Source organism: Aethalodelphis obliquidens, unplaced genomic scaffold (genome assembly GCF_003676395.1).
Source record: "Aethalodelphis obliquidens isolate GAN/ISIS:26980383/991018 unplaced genomic scaffold, ASM367639v1 scaffold1, whole genome shotgun sequence".
Taxonomy (NCBI): Eukaryota; Metazoa; Chordata; class Mammalia; order Artiodactyla; family Delphinidae; genus Aethalodelphis; species Aethalodelphis obliquidens.
The window spans coordinates 54,063,347-54,083,322 of NW_020837945.1; the positions used below are offsets into that span (position 1 = coordinate 54,063,347).

Here is a 19,976-nt window from a genome sequence, read left to right on the forward strand (position 1 = left end):
TGCTGTTACCATCATTTACCAGGCTCTCTCTTATCCACCCCTTAGCTGTTTCCAGGTTCATAATTACCTCCATCTGCCTGATCTCAGTTTACCTCTCATGCTACTTAACTGTTTCAGGTCTTCAGGGAAGAAATTATTAAATCCCTATCCCAAAATGCTAAATGATCCCTCAGGAACTAAAAAAAGTTATCATAGATTACCTTTATGAAGCAAGCAATATGTTCCCTAGCCACTCATAGAAATAGGCGCAGGAGGGACCCATTGGATACCTTGACAATCATTCACAAGTGCATGAATGCATGCATTCATTCATTCATTGAATAAAGATATACTGGGCACCAACTATATGTTAGGCTTTGTGACACTGGAGACACAGAGTTGAAAAGCAAGTCTCTCCCCTCAAGGAGCTCCCAATCTAGAGAGGACATAGGCACACCAACAATAATGATACACTATGCTGAGTGCTACTGGGTAGGGACACAGAACAGGTCAGTAGCACTGGTAAGATCACAGGGAGAATCAGAACAGGACAGGACAGGAAAGTATTATCAGGATGTCTCCTAAAAGATGGGTAGAAGTTTGACTGCAGAATAAATATATGGAGGGTCCCGTGAGCCACAGCTACTGAAGCCCAAGCACCTAGAGCCCGTGCTCTGCAACAAGAGAAGCCACCGCAATGAGAAGCCTGCACACCACAACGAAGACTAGCCCCCGCTCGCCATAACTAGAGAAAGCCGCACAGCAACGATGACCCAATGCAGCCAAAAGTAAATTAATTAATTAAAAAAAAAACGAAGGGGGCTTCCCTGGTGGCGCAGTGGTTAAGAGTCCGCCTGCCAATGCATGGGACAAGGGTTTGAGCCTGGTCCGGGAAGATACCACATGCCACAGAGCAACTAAGCCCATGTGTCACAACTACTGAGCCCGCGTGCCATAACTACTGAAGCCCGCACGACTAGAGCCTGTGCTCCGCAACAAGATAAGCCACCACAATGAGAAGCCCACGCACCACAACAAAGAGTAGCCCCTGCTCGCCGCAACTAGAGAAAGCCGTGCAGCAACGAAGACCCAATGCAGCCAAAATTAAATAAATATATATATATATATATATATATATATATATATATATGTATGGAGGGCATTCCAGAAACAGACCACACAATTTTAGTTACAGTGAGACGTTAAATTATCATTACCAATTATCAAAATTATCATTCCATCATTTCCTTAGAGGTGTTCATCATATTCTCTTTTGTTGTTGTTATTCATTTTTCTGTGAGTTTTTATTTTTTTTAACATCTTTGTTGGAGTATGATTGCTTTACAATGGTGTGTTAGTTTCTGCTTTATAACAAAGTGAATCAGCTATACATATACATATATCCCCATATCTCCTCCCTCTTGGGTCTCCCTCCCACCCTCCCTATCCCACCCCTCTAGGTGGTCACAAAGCACCGAGCTGATCTCCCTGTGCTATGCACCTGCTTCTCACTAGCTATCTATTTTACATTTGGTAGTATATATAAGTCCATGCCACTCTCTCACTTCCTCCCAGCTTACCCTTCCCCTCCCCGTGTCCTCAAGTCCATTCTCTACATCTGCATCTTTATTCCTGTCCTGTCCCTAGGTTCTTCAGAGCCATTTTATTTTTTTTTAGATTCCATATATATGTGTTAGCATACGGTATTTGTTTTTCTCTTTCTGACTTACGTCACTCTGTATGACAGACTCTAGGTCCAACCACCTCACTACAAATAACTCAATTTCATTTCTTTTTATGGCTGAGTAATATTCCATTGTATATATGTGCCACATCTTCTTTATCCATTCATCTGTCTATGGACATTTAGGTTGCTTTCATGTCCTGGCTATTGTAAATAGAGCTACAGTGAACATTGTGGTACACGACTCTTTTTGAATTATGGTTTTCTCAGGGTATATGCCCGTAGTGGGATTGTTGGGTCGTATGGTAGTTCTAATTTTAGTTTTTTGAGGAACCTCCATACTGTTTTCCATAGTGGCTGTATCAATTTACATTCCCACCAATAGTGCAAGAGGGTTCCCTTTTCTCCACATTATCCAGCATTTATTGTTTATAGATTTTTTTTGATGATGGCCATTCTGACTGGTGTGAGGTGATACCTCATTGTAGTTTTGATTTGCATTTCTCTAATGACATCATATTATTTTGGCATTGGTTTCATATGACTTTTTAAAAATAAATTTATTTATTTATTTATTTTTGGCTGCGTTGGGTCTTCGTCGCTGTGCGCGGACTTTCTCTAGGTGCAGTGAGTGTGGGTTACTCTTCATTGTGGTGCATGGGCTTCTCATTGCAGTGGCTTCTCTTGTTGCAGACCACAGGCTCTAGGAGTGAGGGCTTCAGTGGTTGTGGCACACCAGCTCATTAGTTGTGGCTTGCAGGCTCTAGAGCGCAGGCTCAGTAGTTGTGGCACATGGGCTTAGTTGCTCCGCGGCATGTGGGATCTTCCCGGACCAGGGCTCAAACCCATGTCCCCTGCGTTGGCAGGCAGATTCTTAACCACTGTGCCACCAGGGAAGTCCTCATATGATTTTAAAGTGTTATCATAAACATTTATTGACACCACAGAATGGAAGTGGCCCCGTCACCTCATGTGTTACTCTAACCAGTTTGCTTTATCAATGTCACTCAGTTTTACCCTTCATGAAGCTGACAGTGTTGCATCACTGCGTCAGGCTCTGCCTGTCTCATAAACACCATACCTTTGCTTTCTGCTCCATCCCTGTCGTGATCTAGCACAACAGCTCTGATTTCACTCTCATTCTCTTCTACTCCTCATGGCTAGAAAGAAAGAAAGGAAGAAGAAAAAAGCTTTGTTACTTTGTGTAACATTGGGTTAGAGCTCTCTCATTAATACATTCTTATCCCCATGGGTCAGACACCCTGGTCAAATCAGAAAGACCTTCATGGTTCCTGTTTTCTCAGTCTTTTATCTCACTCTGCATGTAACAAGTGATATTCAGGTGGGGGGGCCCAAGTTCTGGTAAACCTGGTCCTCAAATTTTGTGGGGGAAGAAAAAGACTTGCAATAATTTTTCATGGTCACAAGCACTAAGGGTACACGAGTAATAGTAGATGACTGTAGGTGTAACATAAAGGGTACAAATAATGCCCAAATGCTAGCAGGATAACTATAATTCTACCCCATTCTCTCCCAACTTGAAAAAGCATATTAAAAAAGATGTAGGGCTTCCCTGGTGGCGCAGTGGTTGAGAGTCCGCCTGCCGATGCAGGGGACGCGGGTTCGTGCCCTGGTCTGGGAAGATCCCACATGCCGCGGAGCGGCTGGGCCCGTGAGCCATGTTCGCTGAGCCTGCGCGTCTGGAGCCTGTGCTATGCAACGGGAGAGGCCACAGCAGTGAAAGGCCCGCGTACCGCCAAAAAAAAAAAAAAAGAAAAGATGTAAATTGGGGTGATCTTATATAGATAATCAAGACTCTACCAGAGAGACTTCCCTGGTGGCACAGTGGTTAAAGTCTGCCTATCAATGCAGAGGACACAGGTTTGAGCCCTGGCCTGGGAAGATAGCACATGCTACGGAGCAACTAAGCCCATGTGTCACAACTACTGAGCCTGCACTCTAGAACCCACGAGCCACAACTACTGAGCCCACGTGCCGTAACTACTGAAGCCAGTGTCCCTAGAGCCCGTGCTCCACAACAAGAGAAGCCACCACAATGAGAAGCTCATGCACTGCAACGAAGAGTAGCGTCCTCTCGCCGCAACTAGAGAAAGCCTGCACACAGCAACGAAGACCCAACGCAGCCAAAATTTAATTAATTAATTTAATTTAATAAAGACTCTACCATAGGGCCTTCCCTCGTGGTCCAGTGGTAAAGAATCCACCTTCCAATGCAGGGGATGTGGATTCGATCCCTGGTCAGGGAACTAAGATCCCACATGTCACGGGGCAACTAAGCTCGTGCGCCACAACTACTGAGCTCACGTGCCTCAACTAGAGAGCCTGCGTGCCACAACAAGAGAAGAGAAAACTCGCACGCCACAACTAGAGAGAAGCCTGCACATCACAACAAAAGATCCCACATGCCTCAACTAAGATCCCGCGTGCTGCGACTAAGACCCGATGCAGCCAAATAAATAAATAATAAATCTTTAAAAAAAAAAGACTCTACTGTAATTAATTTATAGTTAACTTACTCAAACACCAGCATTTTAAACATTAATAAGATTATCTATTATTAGAGCCATCTCTCCATTGGTTATTACATGCCAGGCTGTCTGACACCATAGCTGGTTTTGCTAGCTATAATAGCTGTACTAGGAGACAGAATGCCAGTTTGTTTGGCCTTGTTTGCTGCATTCTGGTGTCCTAATCCAAATGCTTTATCTGCATTTGTAGATTTTGAACAGTGAGCAGCACATGCTTTATGTCTTGGTCATATGATGGTACAGTGGCCTCTTTATTGAAGGAGAGGAATAAAAGGCAGACTGAGAGACGGGGAGAGCAGAGCTAAAGTTTAAAACTCTTCACCATTTCCTCTTTCATTTGAAAGGAGAGTAAGAAGAAGATGGTCAGAGAGGAGCAGGAAAAGAGTTTACAAAGATTGTGCACTGTTAATCCTCAAAACTACTCTATGGAATAGGTATTGTCATTATCCCATTTTACAGTCTTGTGAGAAGTTAGTAACTTGGCTAAGAGCACAGAGTTAATAAATGGGAGGGCCTTGAACTCTAAGTTTTCGGGCTCCAAATACCATTCCTTTAAAAGCCTGCCTCCTGAAGGACATTTTTCCTTGGTAAGAGTCAGTAACTAGGCTCCAGTCTGCCATGTTATTTTACTCCTAAATGGCTCCACATCTCTGGCAGGAGCATGAAGAGAGGGGTCAGCTCATTTCCCGTTATTCATTCACGTGTTGACTACTCTCACAACTTGACCCTGATCAACAGGCTTGTATTTTCCCACTACAGCCTTTCACTGCCCAACAAGCCCCAAATAGGCTGAGGCTCCTTTCGTTAACATTAATAGGTAAGTACCTAGAAACCAGACAGGTTTATGTTTGCATCAAATCTACTAGATTAATTTTTGTTTTATAAAAATAATCAGTATACGTAAATATTTTTAGTTGAAACTTTTTACGTCTTTTTTTTATTACAGTTGTTATACTTTTACTACAATAAGGCAAGAATAGCCTCTAAATGTTCATGTTTACTTACTCGAATTAGAGATAGTTTAACTTCTAAAGTCTTTACAAAGTTCTGCTTCAAATAGCTTTGATAAATAAGCAAAAAATTAGTTTTTTCATATTTCTAAAAATTTAATCAAAATGAGTTTTTTAAAATAAATATATAGTGTATTTTTTCTAAAAAGTGAAATGTCTATCTTTCTCTTGAGTTGACAAATATATATTTTTATCGTATTTGTTTGTGTGGCAGTAGGAGGAAAAACACACGGACCCTGGAGCTAGAATGTAAGGATTTGAAATTTGACTCTGCCCGTTTTTTAGCAGAAAGGAAAATTATTTGACTTCTATGAATTAGAGTTAAATAAGCTAATATTTAGAACAATGTCTGGTATGCAGCCAATAAGACTTAGCTGTTAGTACCGAAGGGAGTATTTGCTACAAGCAATCCCTCTAATTTAACTGGAAATTCCTGTAAAAGCAAGAATACCTAATCTACAAATTGCCTCCAAATGTAATGAAATTTTAATACTAATTTAACAATTAATGAAGATGATATAACTGTACACTTTGGAGATATTTAATTAAACATTTATTGTTTCAATCTTGCAGATTTTAGTATTCTGAGCCCAATTTTTTTTTTTCCCTTTCTGGCTCTAAAATATTTATTTTTATTGGTTCCTTGAAATTTCATAGGTCCTAAGCACCGTGTCTGTAGTGCTTGATGGATAAAATGGCCTTGGCCAAGGTAAACGGGACAGCTTTGAACACTACCTTTTCTGGCTCCAAATATCTTTCTGTGATAGGAACATTTTTTCTCAGCAAGAGTTTGGAAAGGTTTCTAGAAGTTTTGGAAAAGTTACTAAAGAACGATTCAAAGATAGGACAGTAAAGCAAAATCCCAAATATCACTGATGACCCAAAATTCTTAAATTACTTTTGCCTAAATTCAGAGTTTATACCAAAACCTAGGCTGAAGCTGGCCCTGCATTTAAGCATAAATATGAGGAAGAGTGATTTAGAAGAGGGTTGGAACTGGCACTGATCCAAGAAGGAATATCTTCTTTAATAAAGTGGGACTACACCTTGACAGACATGGTTATCATGTCATTTTAATTTTCCAAATTGCCTTGCAAAAGCAAGGGTGGGTAAAACTGATACCTTAGCACAAGCCTAGGCAATGGCACTAAGCTACCAATAGTGATCGTATTCTTCACCTCCACTCAGAGAGAGAAAAAAAAAAAAAGAATGCATACAAGAAAAAGCCAGTTTAGCTCTAGAATGTCCTTGATGAAGCAGTAAAAATTTTACATTTTATTAAATCTCAACCTTCAGTATGTCTTTTTAATATTAAATGTGATGTAATGAGAAGTACACATGAAGCAATTCTGCTGCTTACAGAAATATAATGGTTGTCTCCAGGAAAAGTATTTATTTGAGTTACAAACTGAAGTAGCTGCTTTTTTCATGGGACATCATTTTGAAAGAAAAACTGGCAGTAAACTATGGTATTCATATTTGGGTATTTGACAAGCATTTTTGCAAAAAAAAAAAAAAAAAAGGATATAGAGAGCCTGTCACTTCAAAAGAAACAACTAACACGCTTAATAAATTTCAAGCTTTTCAAGCTAAAATTAGAATTTCAGAAAATTTTATCTGCCACCATGAGCTTGGCTTCTTGCCAATACTCAAAGACTTTTCTGGTGAGACTGGTGGTGATATTAATGAATGTGATATTTTGATATTATATAATAAAATGAGTTACCATTTGAAAGATCTGCATAATTCAGTGAATCATTATTTTCCAAATGACCAATGCATGATATTACACATCTATTAAAAATGGAAGATAGACCAATGAATTTTAGTGTAACAGTATTATTCTGTTGTAAGATTACACATTACACTTACCTTCTAATCAATTATCATTTGTCAAATTTTGGTGGAGTAGCAAAGAATAAAGACCTCAATGATCTGAAAAGGCCATTAAAATACCCTCTCCATTTATATGTCTCTGTGAGGCCATAATATCTTCATATACTTCAACCAAAACAACATATCACAACAGATATAATGCAGAAGCAGATATGAGAATAGAGGTGTCTTCTATTAATCCAGGTATTCCAGGTATTTAAAATATTTGCAAATATGTAAACAATGCCACCCTTTTCACTATTTTTTTCTTTTGGAAGATATAATTCGTTTTTCATAAAAATATGTCATTTATGTTAACATGTTATGGGTTTATTTTTTAAATAAATTAATATCTTAAGATTTTCTTAGTTTTAATCTCTAGTATGGAATATCGATTGGTATAACTCACATAAACAACAGTTCTGCGGTGTTCAATTTTTACGAGTGAAAAAGAGTCCTGGACCAAATATTTTGAGAATTACTGCCCTAAGGTTAAATATATTCTAAGCCAGCAGCCATTGTGGCATCAGCATCAGGTCAGCCTATGAGGGATTCCATGCAATTGCCCATTATTTCACAGAGCTCTCCAGTTGGACCGCCCTGTAAGAAGCTAATCATCGAAGGGTGCCTACTATTGCCCTTGGTGTTCTCCATAGGGCGTTCTAGGATGCCACCGGAAAAATAGTAAGAGAAAGACCGTTTCATTCTGACATTGCTTCTTTCTTTAATTTTGGTCAGGTTTCCCAACATCTTGTCTCTTGTTTCATTATGAAAGATGTACAAACTTCACACCAAAAGGGTAAATGCTGGGGCTTCCCTGGTGGCACAGTGGTTGAGAGTCCACCTGCCGATGCAGGGGACACGGGTTCGTGCCCCGGTCTGGGAAGATTCCACATGCCATGGAGCGGCTGGGCCCGTGAGCCATGGCCACTGAGCCTGGGCATCCGTAGCCTGTGCTCCGCAACGGGAGAGGCCACAACAGTGGGAGGCCCACGTACCGAACAAACAAACAAAAAAGGGTAAATGCTGCTGCTTGGCAGATGTGGAATTCAAGTTTCTCCAAGATCAGACAATGTCTTAAAAATGCTTACCAGAACAGGGAGATCATCTGGGTGCTTTGTGACCACCTAGAGGGGTGGGATAGGGAGGGTGGGAGGGAGACGCTAGAGGGAGGAGCTATGGGCATATATGTATATGTTATAGCTGATTCACTTTGTTATAAAGCAGAAACTAACACACCATTGTAAAGCAATTATACTCCAATAACGAGGTAAAAAAAAAAAATGCTTACCATACACGTAAGAACCAGCACCCAAATTCAACTAGATATCCAACTATGATTTCCTATGATTGTGATCAAGATGACGTAAACGCTGATGAAGAAATGAATGTTATAGTAATGCTCCGAGATATTAAAACTGCCCAGATTGAAATCCTCAGGCAAGTGACTGACATTGTGGGTCCAGTACCAAAAATCCAGGAAAGGACTGACTTTTATCAGAAGCAAATGGAGGTACTGGAAACCAGAATGAATGTTAGTGAAGACAAACAGTGCACAATAACTAAAGATATCTTCTCTCTGAAGGAAGACATTGATGCTTTAAAGAAAAAGGTGACAGAATTGGAAAACCAGAATTCTTGCTCCAATGTACATTGTTTAGAGGTTCTGGATAGAGAAAAGGATAGAGAGATCATAGAACTTCTTCACAAACTCATACAACCAGAAACTTTGAAGAACACATTGGCTTCTACAGACTCTTGAAATCTCAGCAGAACCAAGGAAAGTGCCCAGTTATCCCAAGCCCACTGATCGTCTTGAGGAAAAAACAATTTCTCTCCAAATTAAAGCTCTGAAGAAAAGTAATCATTAAAATGCCTTAAGAAGCTTTCAAAAAGCAACGTCAAATATTTGTATTTACCCAGACTTTAATACATGGATCAAGCTAACTTTTGTCCGTGGAGGAAAGTGGAGATTTTTCCTCAGTGCAACCAAGTTAGAGAAATTCATCCAGTGGCTTCTTTGTACACCAGCCATCCCTCCTGAGGAACCACTAGTCATAACCCAGAGATATTGTCCACTCACTGGGCCTATTGTAAGCTTGACCACAATCTGTCTCTCTGTTTTCAACTATATTTACTGTCTTTTTGGTTCCTCAAAAGAGGAAGTAACTCGACTACAGAGTAATTTTCTGCTTTGCTTGGTACAAAATAAATGTAACCTGGCCATTCCAAGCATTCACACATCTTTGTGGTTGCTGTGAACTCCTTGGTAGTTAGCTCACTATGGGTTGGCTGTCTGCAAAGTTTCTTTACGTCTACAGTAAGTTGAGGCATATCATCCCATTGGACAATCGTGATGCATTTTCTGTCAAGTTTCTTGTTTTCTCAAAGGCAATTCATGAGGACTCATCCAGCGCCCATTTCATAGATAATTGGAGGCAAAGAATAAAGGGGTCAAAGGAATGACAAACACATTTAGTAGCCCTCACGTCAGTTTTCTATGCATTCTTATCTTAGTGGCCTTTGCAGATAAGATTCGTGATACTAGAGACAGACTCTACTAACAAAAGTTTAAATAGGATAGAGTGAAAAAGATACCCACTGTCAAGGTTACTAAAGTTAGAGCTATAAAAAATGAAAGGCACTGAAAGGACAAGTTACTGCCAGGAAAATATTTATTCCAAAAATGGGAGTTTTCTTTCAACTTCAACTTCGTCTCTATCAAACAATGAGAAAAGGGGGAAAAAGGTGACTATGGTATTGCGGTTTTATTTTTACATTTTCATGAAATGAGACAAATACCATATCTTGCAGGTTTGAGACAGAGGAAAAGGGAAAATCTGAGGCTGGATTTGTGAACTAAGTTAAATCTCAATCTCAACACTATACCACCATAGATTCTTATGTGACAGCCTTTGTTTGCATGAACCATATACTACATATCCAGGGTGTGTGCTTCATTTTTGGACATAATAGGTGGTTGCCACTGTAATGTAATTTTTCTAAATATCATGTAAATTAACTGCAAAAAAAATGTTTTCCTCACCACTAAGTTAGTAAATGAAATCTACCAATAGTCAGTCATATGCTGTTAAACTACAAATATCCTTGGAAAATGTACTATTTTAAACTATTCTCAGCTAATCATTTGAAATGAGGGCTTCGGCAGTTAGCTAAGAACAACCCAGTTTCAAATGAGGAAAAAGGAACTACGGTGAGTATAGAGGAAACAAAGGGAGAAGTAGGATAAGAAGACACAACATCATCTGGTGCCAGTCTGGTAATAATTATACATTACAACTTTTTCATTTCATTGTAATTATACATTACAACTTTTTCATTACAAAAATGCATTTTATTGGATCCTTATTTACAAATTTACAGATAAGATGTGCACATAACTTTTAAAATATGTCAATATGTGATAGGGGCAGCATGGATGACCCTATCATATACCTGCTTAAAGCAAGGCTATCTATTAAATGGGTTTGTTTTCAATGGGTTAACAGTGCCAACAAAGTAAAGTATCGTTTTGGTAAAGGCACCAGCAAACTCTATGTCTATATTGACCATCAGTGATATCCGTAAAGAACAGCTGAGCTCTAGCTGGGCACATTGGTTGTGACCCTTGCATCAGAGTAACTAGGGAAGGTCGGCCATGACACAGGCAAATGACATTACAAGTGGCTACTGGGAGAGTAAAAAGTGACTCAACTGGTATTTGCCTGGGTCACCTGAGCCTCTATATTAATGCACATTTTCACTTTTTCTGCACTATGTTCCCCCTTTGCACTTGCTTAATGTTACTAGAGAGGCAAAGAGTTTAGGAAAAGAGCCTGGAATCAGAAGACCTTCGCTCTGAACAGTCTTAAATTCTACACTTGCAAGCTTTATTATTTCGTCTCAAGTACCTTTGTTTTGTCATCTATAAAAAGGGAATCATTATATTCACTTCATAAATATTTCTTCAGTGTTTGCTAATAGCAAGGGATAGTGGAGGGTAAAAGACAAAGTAGAAGACATTCCCTGTACTGTAGACACATAACATCGAATGGCACCAACAAAACACGTACACACAACTCTAAGGCATGATAGATGGGGATGGGCAGCAAAGAACAATATAAAAAGTGCTCCTGGTATCAGAGGAGAAAGAGGGTTGATGAGCCTTCTAGTAAGGAGGGAAGGTGAGGAGGAGATGGAGAGGGCAGTGTACAGAAAAACAAGAGCACAGGAGTGGAGCCAGTAGGGAACGTGGGAAATAAAAGCCACCAAGCATTTTATTAATGTAAAGTACTGACAGGCTATCATTTTTTTTTTTTTTGCGGTACGCGGGCCTCTCACTGTTGTGGCCTCTCCCGTTGCGGAGCACAGGCTCCGGACGCGCAGGCTCAGCGGCCATGTCTCACGGGCCCAGCCACTCCGCGGCATGTGGGATCTTCCCGGACCGGGGCACGAACCCATGTCCCCTGCATCGGCAGGCGGACTCCCAACCACTGTGCCACCAGGGAAGCCCTGGGCTATCATTTTAACTCTTCTATGGATCTCATTTTTCTCTTCAGGGATCCCCACCATGTTCATTTTAACCTGTTTTTCACCTACATAAGAATGTTAGAGAAGGAGAAAGTGAGAGGTACACTACATGATTTTCTCAGGATCTCAAACTTTCCCAGAAGATGACTGTTTTACCCTGTTAATTCACATTGGTTTCCTGTGAGGAAAGAGAATTTTGCTCTTGAGTCAAATACTTATTATCATCACTTAGATGAGATCTCACATGACTCATTAAAATTGTAACTCAACTTGAAACTACATGTGAGCAAATAGTTTTTCCCCAGTCCTTGCTTTTCAAATCCACCTGCCTCTCAGCCTACTCACCTCCATCCCACCTGGCTCAGAGGAAGTGATGCCTCTCTTGTCCACCTTCCTCCTCCAGTGGCTCATAGGGTCTTCATCAGCTAGTCCTGTTCTTTCCTCCCTGTTAATCACCACTTCCCAGTTCCTTGTGCTCAGCTTTCACAAGTGTGTTTGCCTTGTCCCTGCGTCCCCTCTTCTCTTGCTGATCTCTCGTCATCCTCTCTGAATGAGAGGCCCACCCTCCTGTCCCTACCTCCTCCTCTGTCACTCTTTCCACAGCTCTTAGAATCATGTCTTCCATGCTCTCTCTTCTGGTCCTCTTCCCATCACTCTGGCAGATCTTCCTCAGTCTCTTAGATGATTCCTCTGCCACTAGTCATTCCCTTAAAATACTGATGCTTCACTTTACTTTACTTCACTTTACTCACTCCCAAATCAAAGGACTCCTAACCCAGCCTCTCCTGAGACATCTTAAGCTTTAGTTCCACGTCATCTTCTCTACTTGGATGAGTGTCAAACTCTTTATTTTCTAAAATTAACATTAATAGCTCTTCCTTCTTCTGACTCAAACCCATTTCTCTTCCAGTATTCTTTTTGTTAATGGCATGACAGTGCAAGCTATCCACAACACCAGATTGGAAATTACTCTCATCTTCTCCCTCACTTGATGTATTAATCATCAAATCTTTCCCTGTTTTATCTTCCAACAATTCATGGAATCCATCCTCTATCTCTGTCCCCACTTCTGTTTTGGTTCAAGCCATAATATCTCTATATGAATGAAAAGTTTTCCTGGTTGGTTTCCCAGCCTCCACAATGTCCACAGTCCAATCCTAATAGGGTAATTTTTTATGAAACAAAGATAATTTTTAAATTTATTTCTTATTGAGGTAACATTGGTTTATAACATTACATAAGCTTCATGTGTAAAACATTATATTTCTACTTCTGTATACCCTACAGCGCGCTCACCACCAAAACTTTAGTTTCCATCCATCACCATACAGTTGAGGCCCTTTACCCATTTTGCCCACTCCCCTCCCCAGTCCCTTCTGGTAACTACTGCTCTGTTCTCTGTATCTGTGTGTTTGTTTGTTTTTTAATTTAATTTTATTTATTTATTTTTTATACAGCAGGTTCTTATTAGTTATCTCTTTTATACATATTAGTGTATACATGTCAATCCCAATCTCCCAATTCATCACAACAACAACACTCGCCCCCCGCCGCTTCCCCCCTTGGTGTCCATACGCTTGTTCTCTACATCTGTGTCTATTTCTGCCTTGCAAGCCGGTTCATCTGTACCATCTGTGTGTTTGTTTTTGTTTGGTTTGGTTTGTTCATTTATTTTGTTTGTTTGTGATTCCACAGGCTGGAAAAAGCCAACTAGAAAGCTTTATTTTTTTCCTTCCAGTTTTATTGATATACAGCATTGTTTAAGGTGTATAACATAATGATTTGACACACACACACATCATGAAATGATTACAATAAGTTTAACGAACATCCATCATCTCATACAAATACAAAATTAAAGAAAAAGAAAAAATATTTTTTCGTTGTGATGAGAACAACTTTCATATATAACATACAGCAGTGTTAATTATATTAATCATGTTATACACCACATCCCTAGTACTTTTTTATCTTATATAACTGGAAGTTTATATCTTTGACCACCTTCATCCAATTCCACCTCTTCCCACCCCCTGCCTCTGGTAACCACAAATCTTTTTCTATAAGTTTGTTTGTTTTTTGAAGTACAATTGACCTACAACACTATGTTAGTTCCCGGTATAAAACATGGTGATTCGATATTTCTATACATTACGAAATGATCACCATGATAAGTCTAGTTGCCACCTGTTCACCATAAAAAGATATTACATTATTATTGACTACATATTGACTATACTCCCCATTCTGTACATTTCACTCCCATGACTCATTTATTTTGTAACTGAAAGTTTGTACCTCTTAATTTCCCTCATAGTTTGTACCTATTTCACTCATACCCCATACCCCTCCCCTCTGGCAGCTACCTGCTTATTCTCTGTATCTGTGACTTTGTTTCTGTTTAGTTATGTTTGTCCATTTGTTGTGTTTTTTAGATTCCACATATAAGTGAAATTCTCTGACTTATTTGACTTAGCATAATGGACCTTCTAGGTCCATCTATGTTGTCGCAAATGGCAAGGTTTCATCTTTTTATGGCTGAGTAGTATTCCACTGTGTATAAATATACCATATCTTCTTTATCCATTCATCCACTCATGGGCACTTCGGTCACTTCCACATATTGGCTATTGTAAATAATGCTTCAGTGAACATAAGGTTTGCGTATATCTTTTCAAATTAATGTTTTCATATTCTTCGGATAAATACACAGAAATGGGATAGCTGGATCATATGGTAGGTCTATTCTTAATTTTTTGAGGAATCGCCACACTGTTTTCCATAGTGGCCACCAATTTATGTTCCCATCAACGGTGTATGAGGGTTCCCTTTTCTCCACATCTTTGCTAACACTTGTTATTTCTTGCCTTTATAATAGGCCTGAAGCAATATCTCATTGTAGTTTTGATTAGCATTTCCCTATTAACTGGTGATGCTGAACACATTTTCATATGACTGTTGGCCATCTGTGTGTCTCCTTTGGAAAAAATATTTATTCAGGTTCTCTGCCCATTTTTGAATCAGGTTGTTTGTGCAGGTTTTTTGTTGTTGTTGTTATTGAGTTGTATGACTTCTTTATATATTTTGGATATTAATCCCTTAACAGATATATGATTTACAAATATCTTTTCCCATTCAGCACGTTGTCTTTTCATTTTATTGATGGTTTCCTTTGCTGTGAAGAAGCTTTCTAGTTTGATGTAGTCCCATTTGTTTATATTTGCTTTTCCCTTGCCTAAGGACACACATCCAGCAATATATTGCCAAGACCACTGTCAAAGAGAGGGTGGGGTTTTTTTAAACAAACAGTTCTAAAATATTTTTATTGTTTCTCATAGTGAAGAGAATAAAATCCAAATTTCTTAGCAGAGCCTATGCTCTTTCCATCCTGAATTTTTACCTTTGGAAGGCAGTGTTCCATAGTGGTAAAGCACAATGGCTATGGTGTCAGACTCACCTGATTCAAGAGCCGGCTCTGTCACTCACTAGCTGTGTGACTTTGGAATTAAGTCAAAGTGTAAATTCCCAAAGATTTAATATCCTTATTCCAAAATAAGAATAATAATCATAGATTGTTGCCAGGAATAATGATGATTATTATATGAAGCTCTTAGCAATCTAATTGACATACAGTCAGTATAAAATAAATGGTATTTATTAATACATTACTTCTTCATCCTCAACCTTCCATGATAATTTTACATGCAAACCACCACCCAACCACATGAAATGTCTTGCAGAATTTTTCAAATCTTGTATCTTTGTACTTGCTGCCCCTACTGCCTTGGATGCCTTTCTTTTATCTAGCTGATAAGCAATAATTCCTCATTTGAGTCTCAATTCAAATATTTTTTCTCTAAGACACCTCCCTGACTCTTATTCTCTACCTCAGTCTCTCTGTAGCAGAAACTGGGGACTCCCAAAAAACCCCTGCCAGTGTTGCCATTGATTTTATATACATATAATATATATTGTCATTTTGTGCTCACATGTCTCCCTCATAAAAAATTGAGCTTTTTTAAATTAATTAATTAAATTTACTTTTGGCTGCATTGGGTCTTCGTTGCTGCGCAGGCTTTCTCTAGCTGCAGCGAGCGGGGGCTACTCTTCGTTGCAGTGCGCAGGCTTTTCATCGTAGTGGCTTCTCTTGTTGTGGAGCACAGACTCTAAGTGCGCTGCGGGCTTCAGTAGTTGTGACTCGCCGGCTCTAGAACTCAGACTCAGTAGTTGCGGCAAACGGTCTCTAACATATCAATAGACTATGCTTCAAACTTCATTTGTAAATCTGCTGAATGCAATTCAAAATGCATAGTCGCTCCATGGCATGTGGGATCTTCCTGGACCAGGGCTCAAACCCATGTCCCCTGCATTGGCAGGCAGATTCTTAACCACTGTGCCACCAGAGAAGTCCCAACTTTGAGCTGTTTATGTTAGAGACAGAAACTTACCTGTTTATCTTAAACACCATAATCAGTTTTACTGATAGGTAAATATTTTTGAATTAAGAAAAAGAAAAGAAAGCACCATTTTTCTCTACAAAGAGTGGGTATAACAAGATGAATGGTTATAATGTATATGTCAAACATGAAAACCATTGCACATTCACCAGAATGTCTCAAACCATTCTTGTGGCTATCATATTAAGCACAATTATTGGATAAGCAGTGCTTGACAGTGAAAAGAGCAAAAACATTCAAAGCAGAACAGTCTTTATTTACTGAACATTTATTATGTATCAGGCACTGTGCTAGGAGCTGAGTATACAATGGTGAACTTCATAACTATGTGATTTTGGCAAATTCCTTAAGCCTGTATTGTTCAGTTTTCTCAACTCTAAATTTGTATCATAAGACTGTTGTATTAATTAAATGAGACCATATGTATAAACTGCCCAGAACAGTGCCTGAATTAGTAGATACTTAACAAATGGTAGTCATTTCCTTCCTTCTCTAAGCTAGATGTTTAAAAAGGGCATGAAGGTGAACAGGGATGGACCCTGTCTCGATGAGCTCGCATTAGAACTCTGCCTCCTTTCATCAACCATAAAGGACTCCAGACAAATAAAGAACCAAGTGACAGGCTGAATATAAAAGCTCCAAACCAACTCTTGACTCCCTCAACCAAAGATAGTGTCATAAGAATAAGACAGGGTGTGATGGCTCTCCTCCTGGTCTGGGCCTTCAACAAATATGCCATCATTTGTAACAGCCATTCACCAACCTTTAACTGCACACTATAAAAATAAACATCAGAGAAAAGTATTGGGGCGGGGGGTGAGAGTGGGGAAGAGACTCAGTTTAAGATAAATAATTTGGTTCAGTTAGGAATACTTGCTAGCATAGACACAGACATTAGAGCAACCTATTTATTCAAAACTGCATTCACCAACATTTACTGAAATGTGACTCTATGCCAGGAACTAGCTGAGCTAGATGTGAAGCAAAAGAGATGAAAATTACATATACTTTCTTTTCCTTTCCTGAAAAAGGAACATACTTTTCCATAGTGCTCTCTCCAGTTGCCAATTATTTTGGTCCATTGCTTCGATTTGGAGTAGAAAACCACATACTTCATTTAAAACTTAATTTCGTTTTGTCACAGGACACAACTCAAGTCTCATTAGGAAAAGACATTGCTATTCCTAAAAGTAATGTTTTAAGGTTAATTCTTCAAGTCACAAAAATGCAACCTTTTCTATATGCATCCAAAATGTAGACAGTCCCTAACATATCAATAGATTACGCTTCAAAACTTCATTTGTAAATCCGCTGAATACAATTCAAAATGCATATTACAAAGAAACAGTACTAGAGTTGGATTTGGGGCCAACCTATAAAAGCCAACTGAACTACAATACACCTGAGATATTGGTACTCGTTAAACTATAGAGCCAAGCTTGTGTGTGTTCTCGTGCCAAAGTGTATTCAGGAAAGTAACAAGAGCAGTATCCTGACAGCTGGATCGGGGTCCCCACTTCTGATAGTAGAGTGAAGATTTCACAGATTGATGGTATTAGGAGGACACCTTGGGGAACTAGGAGACAAAGGGCAGGATGCAAATGGGGACCAATGCAGGAACTCTAAGGATGAAAAGCTGAGATGGGGAGTTCTTGGGCAGGGGAGACAAGTGCTCCATGTGGCTCCTGAAAATCTAGTCCAGGGAATAAGGGCTGAAGGGGGGCCAGGGTCATCTTTTACAGTGATGGATTGAAAGCTGAGATAGAAGGGAGAGGGTTTTTACATGTAAAGCACTTGGCATAAGTCTTGGTACATGGTGGTGTTCAATAAATGGTGATGGAGATATTGGAGATGGTGAGGTAGAAGCAAAACCTGTAGGCTTTTCTCTCTCATTTGTCTTTTAGAATACAATCTACTTAGAAAACAACTGTATTGGTGAGAAACATGGAACTCCAAGCCTTTCTGAACTATGAAATATTAGTGGTCAGTGGAGTTAGTGGAGCAGGGCAGTGGCTGGACCAATGAAGGTAGGAATGTTGCTCTTGTAAGGCTCTTGTGACAAAGATAGGATAAGTTTGCATAGCCCCTCATCCTTCCCCTTCTGCAGCCCACTCTTTTCACCTAAAGCTTGAGGTGGAAGAGTGTACTGCGTGGGGACATGCACCCCAGACAGAGGCAGAATCAAGAAAGAGGTGAAGGACAAGGAAAAGAAAAAAGAAAACTCCCAATAGGAGTGAAAAACACTCCTGAGGTTCTGGTGCAGCCCTTCATACAATAAGGATCTTCCCACCAGGCAGAAGTAAGGCACTACACCATGTGTTCTGAAAATACTTTAAAAAAAAAACAAAAACAGGCAGTGCCTCCACAGGCAGTTAAATCAAATGTGATGGTCATCCTTTTTCTACTTTGGGTTACATTTTAGCTCTAAAGAATTTGCAAAGCTTCCAGGAACAGCTCTCCACAGGACTTTTCCAATCTTTTCCTTTAGTCAAGGATCCCACCTATTTTTAGCCATTTCTCCTCTCCCTGGCTCTTATCGAAGCTAGGAAATGAAATGCATGAAGACGTGCCCAGGTGGTAGTGTGATTCTGATGATGTATTCTTTCTACCAGTCCTTTCAGAAGGGGTGCTCTCATGAGACAATACCCCGATGGAAGGTGTGACACATCTTTTGGATATCAGAAAATTGAAATATGGGTGCCACTCTTATTTATAGTGACCCTCAGTCAACTTATCTTTGCCAACTATAAAGATACTAATTGCTTGATGTACAGGTTGTAATTGGATCACAGCCATCAGTGACATGGTTATTTGTTGTTATAGAAATATTAACAAAATTATGCCTAAGGCAGTCTAATTAGAAGAACACCATCAGTGACCCAACTGGCATTTTCAATATGTTATCTAAGAGGTATGATCAGAAGACAAGTCAGAGCTAATTTAATGACGTTTCTGATCAGAGGCTGCTCTGAGGGCAGTGAGTTATTGAAGGAGACAAAGAGGAACTGATGAGTGGCAGATTCATGCAGGCTATTTGAGGACAACAAAAAGCAATGGAATTTACTAGATTCAATCTTGTTGCAAGGCATGACAAAAGTTTCCTTCCTTCTCAGCAGCAGAATCCCAAAGTCATCAAAGTTATCTATGAAAAGAAGCCTAAAGATTATCTAGTTCAGTGATATTCAAGTGGGCTTTTAAAAATCTCCTGGGAGACCAATATCATGACATATCTGTGAGTCAGGGGGCATAAACTTATCGCTACCCCATTTGAGAATCATGACTATATAATGCAGCAGTATAATATAGGGAACTAAGAACAAACACCTACGTATTAGATAGGCCTGAATTAAGAAGGGATATGTTATTCACTAGTTGTGTAAACTTGCTGAGTTTTTAAAATTTTCTAAGCCAATTTCCTTGTCTCTAAATTGGGATTAATAATAATGCAAAATCATGTGCTGAGAATGAAACGAGGAAAAGTGCTTCACTCGGCATCTGACACATAGTAAATACTCAATAAATATAACTTGTGATGGTTAATTTTGTGTGTCAACTTGACTAGGTTAAGAGATGTCCAGATAGCTCGTAAAACATTTCTGCATGTGTCTGTGAAGATATTTCCAGAAGAGATTAGCATTTGAATCTGTAGTCTAGGTAAAAATGATTTCCCTCCCCAATGCAGTAGGCATCAACCAATCTGTTGACAGCCTGAATAAAACAAAACGGTGGAGGAAGGGTGCATTTCCTCTCTGCTGGAGCTAGACCATTCATCTTTTCCTGATCTTAGACATCAGCACTCCTGGCTTTTGCGCCTTTGGCCTTGGACCAGGACTTACACCCTCAGCCCTCCAGTTCTTGGGCCTTAGGACTCAGACTGGGACTTATACCACTG

At 39.5% G+C, this 19,976-nt stretch overlaps 1 protein-coding gene across 1 annotated transcript; it reads left to right on the forward strand.

Annotated features, from left to right (window-relative positions):
* The first annotated feature begins 7,872 nt into the window (after positions 1-7,872).
* On the forward strand, positions 7,873-9,358 carry CCDC54 (coiled-coil domain containing 54). Its single transcript, XM_027118336.1, is given in 4 exon segments — positions 7,873-7,917; positions 8,138-8,203; positions 8,404-8,853; positions 8,855-9,358. Coding segments are annotated over 4 exon segments (1,065 nt in total).
* The last annotated feature ends 10,618 nt before the right edge of the window (positions 9,359-19,976 follow it).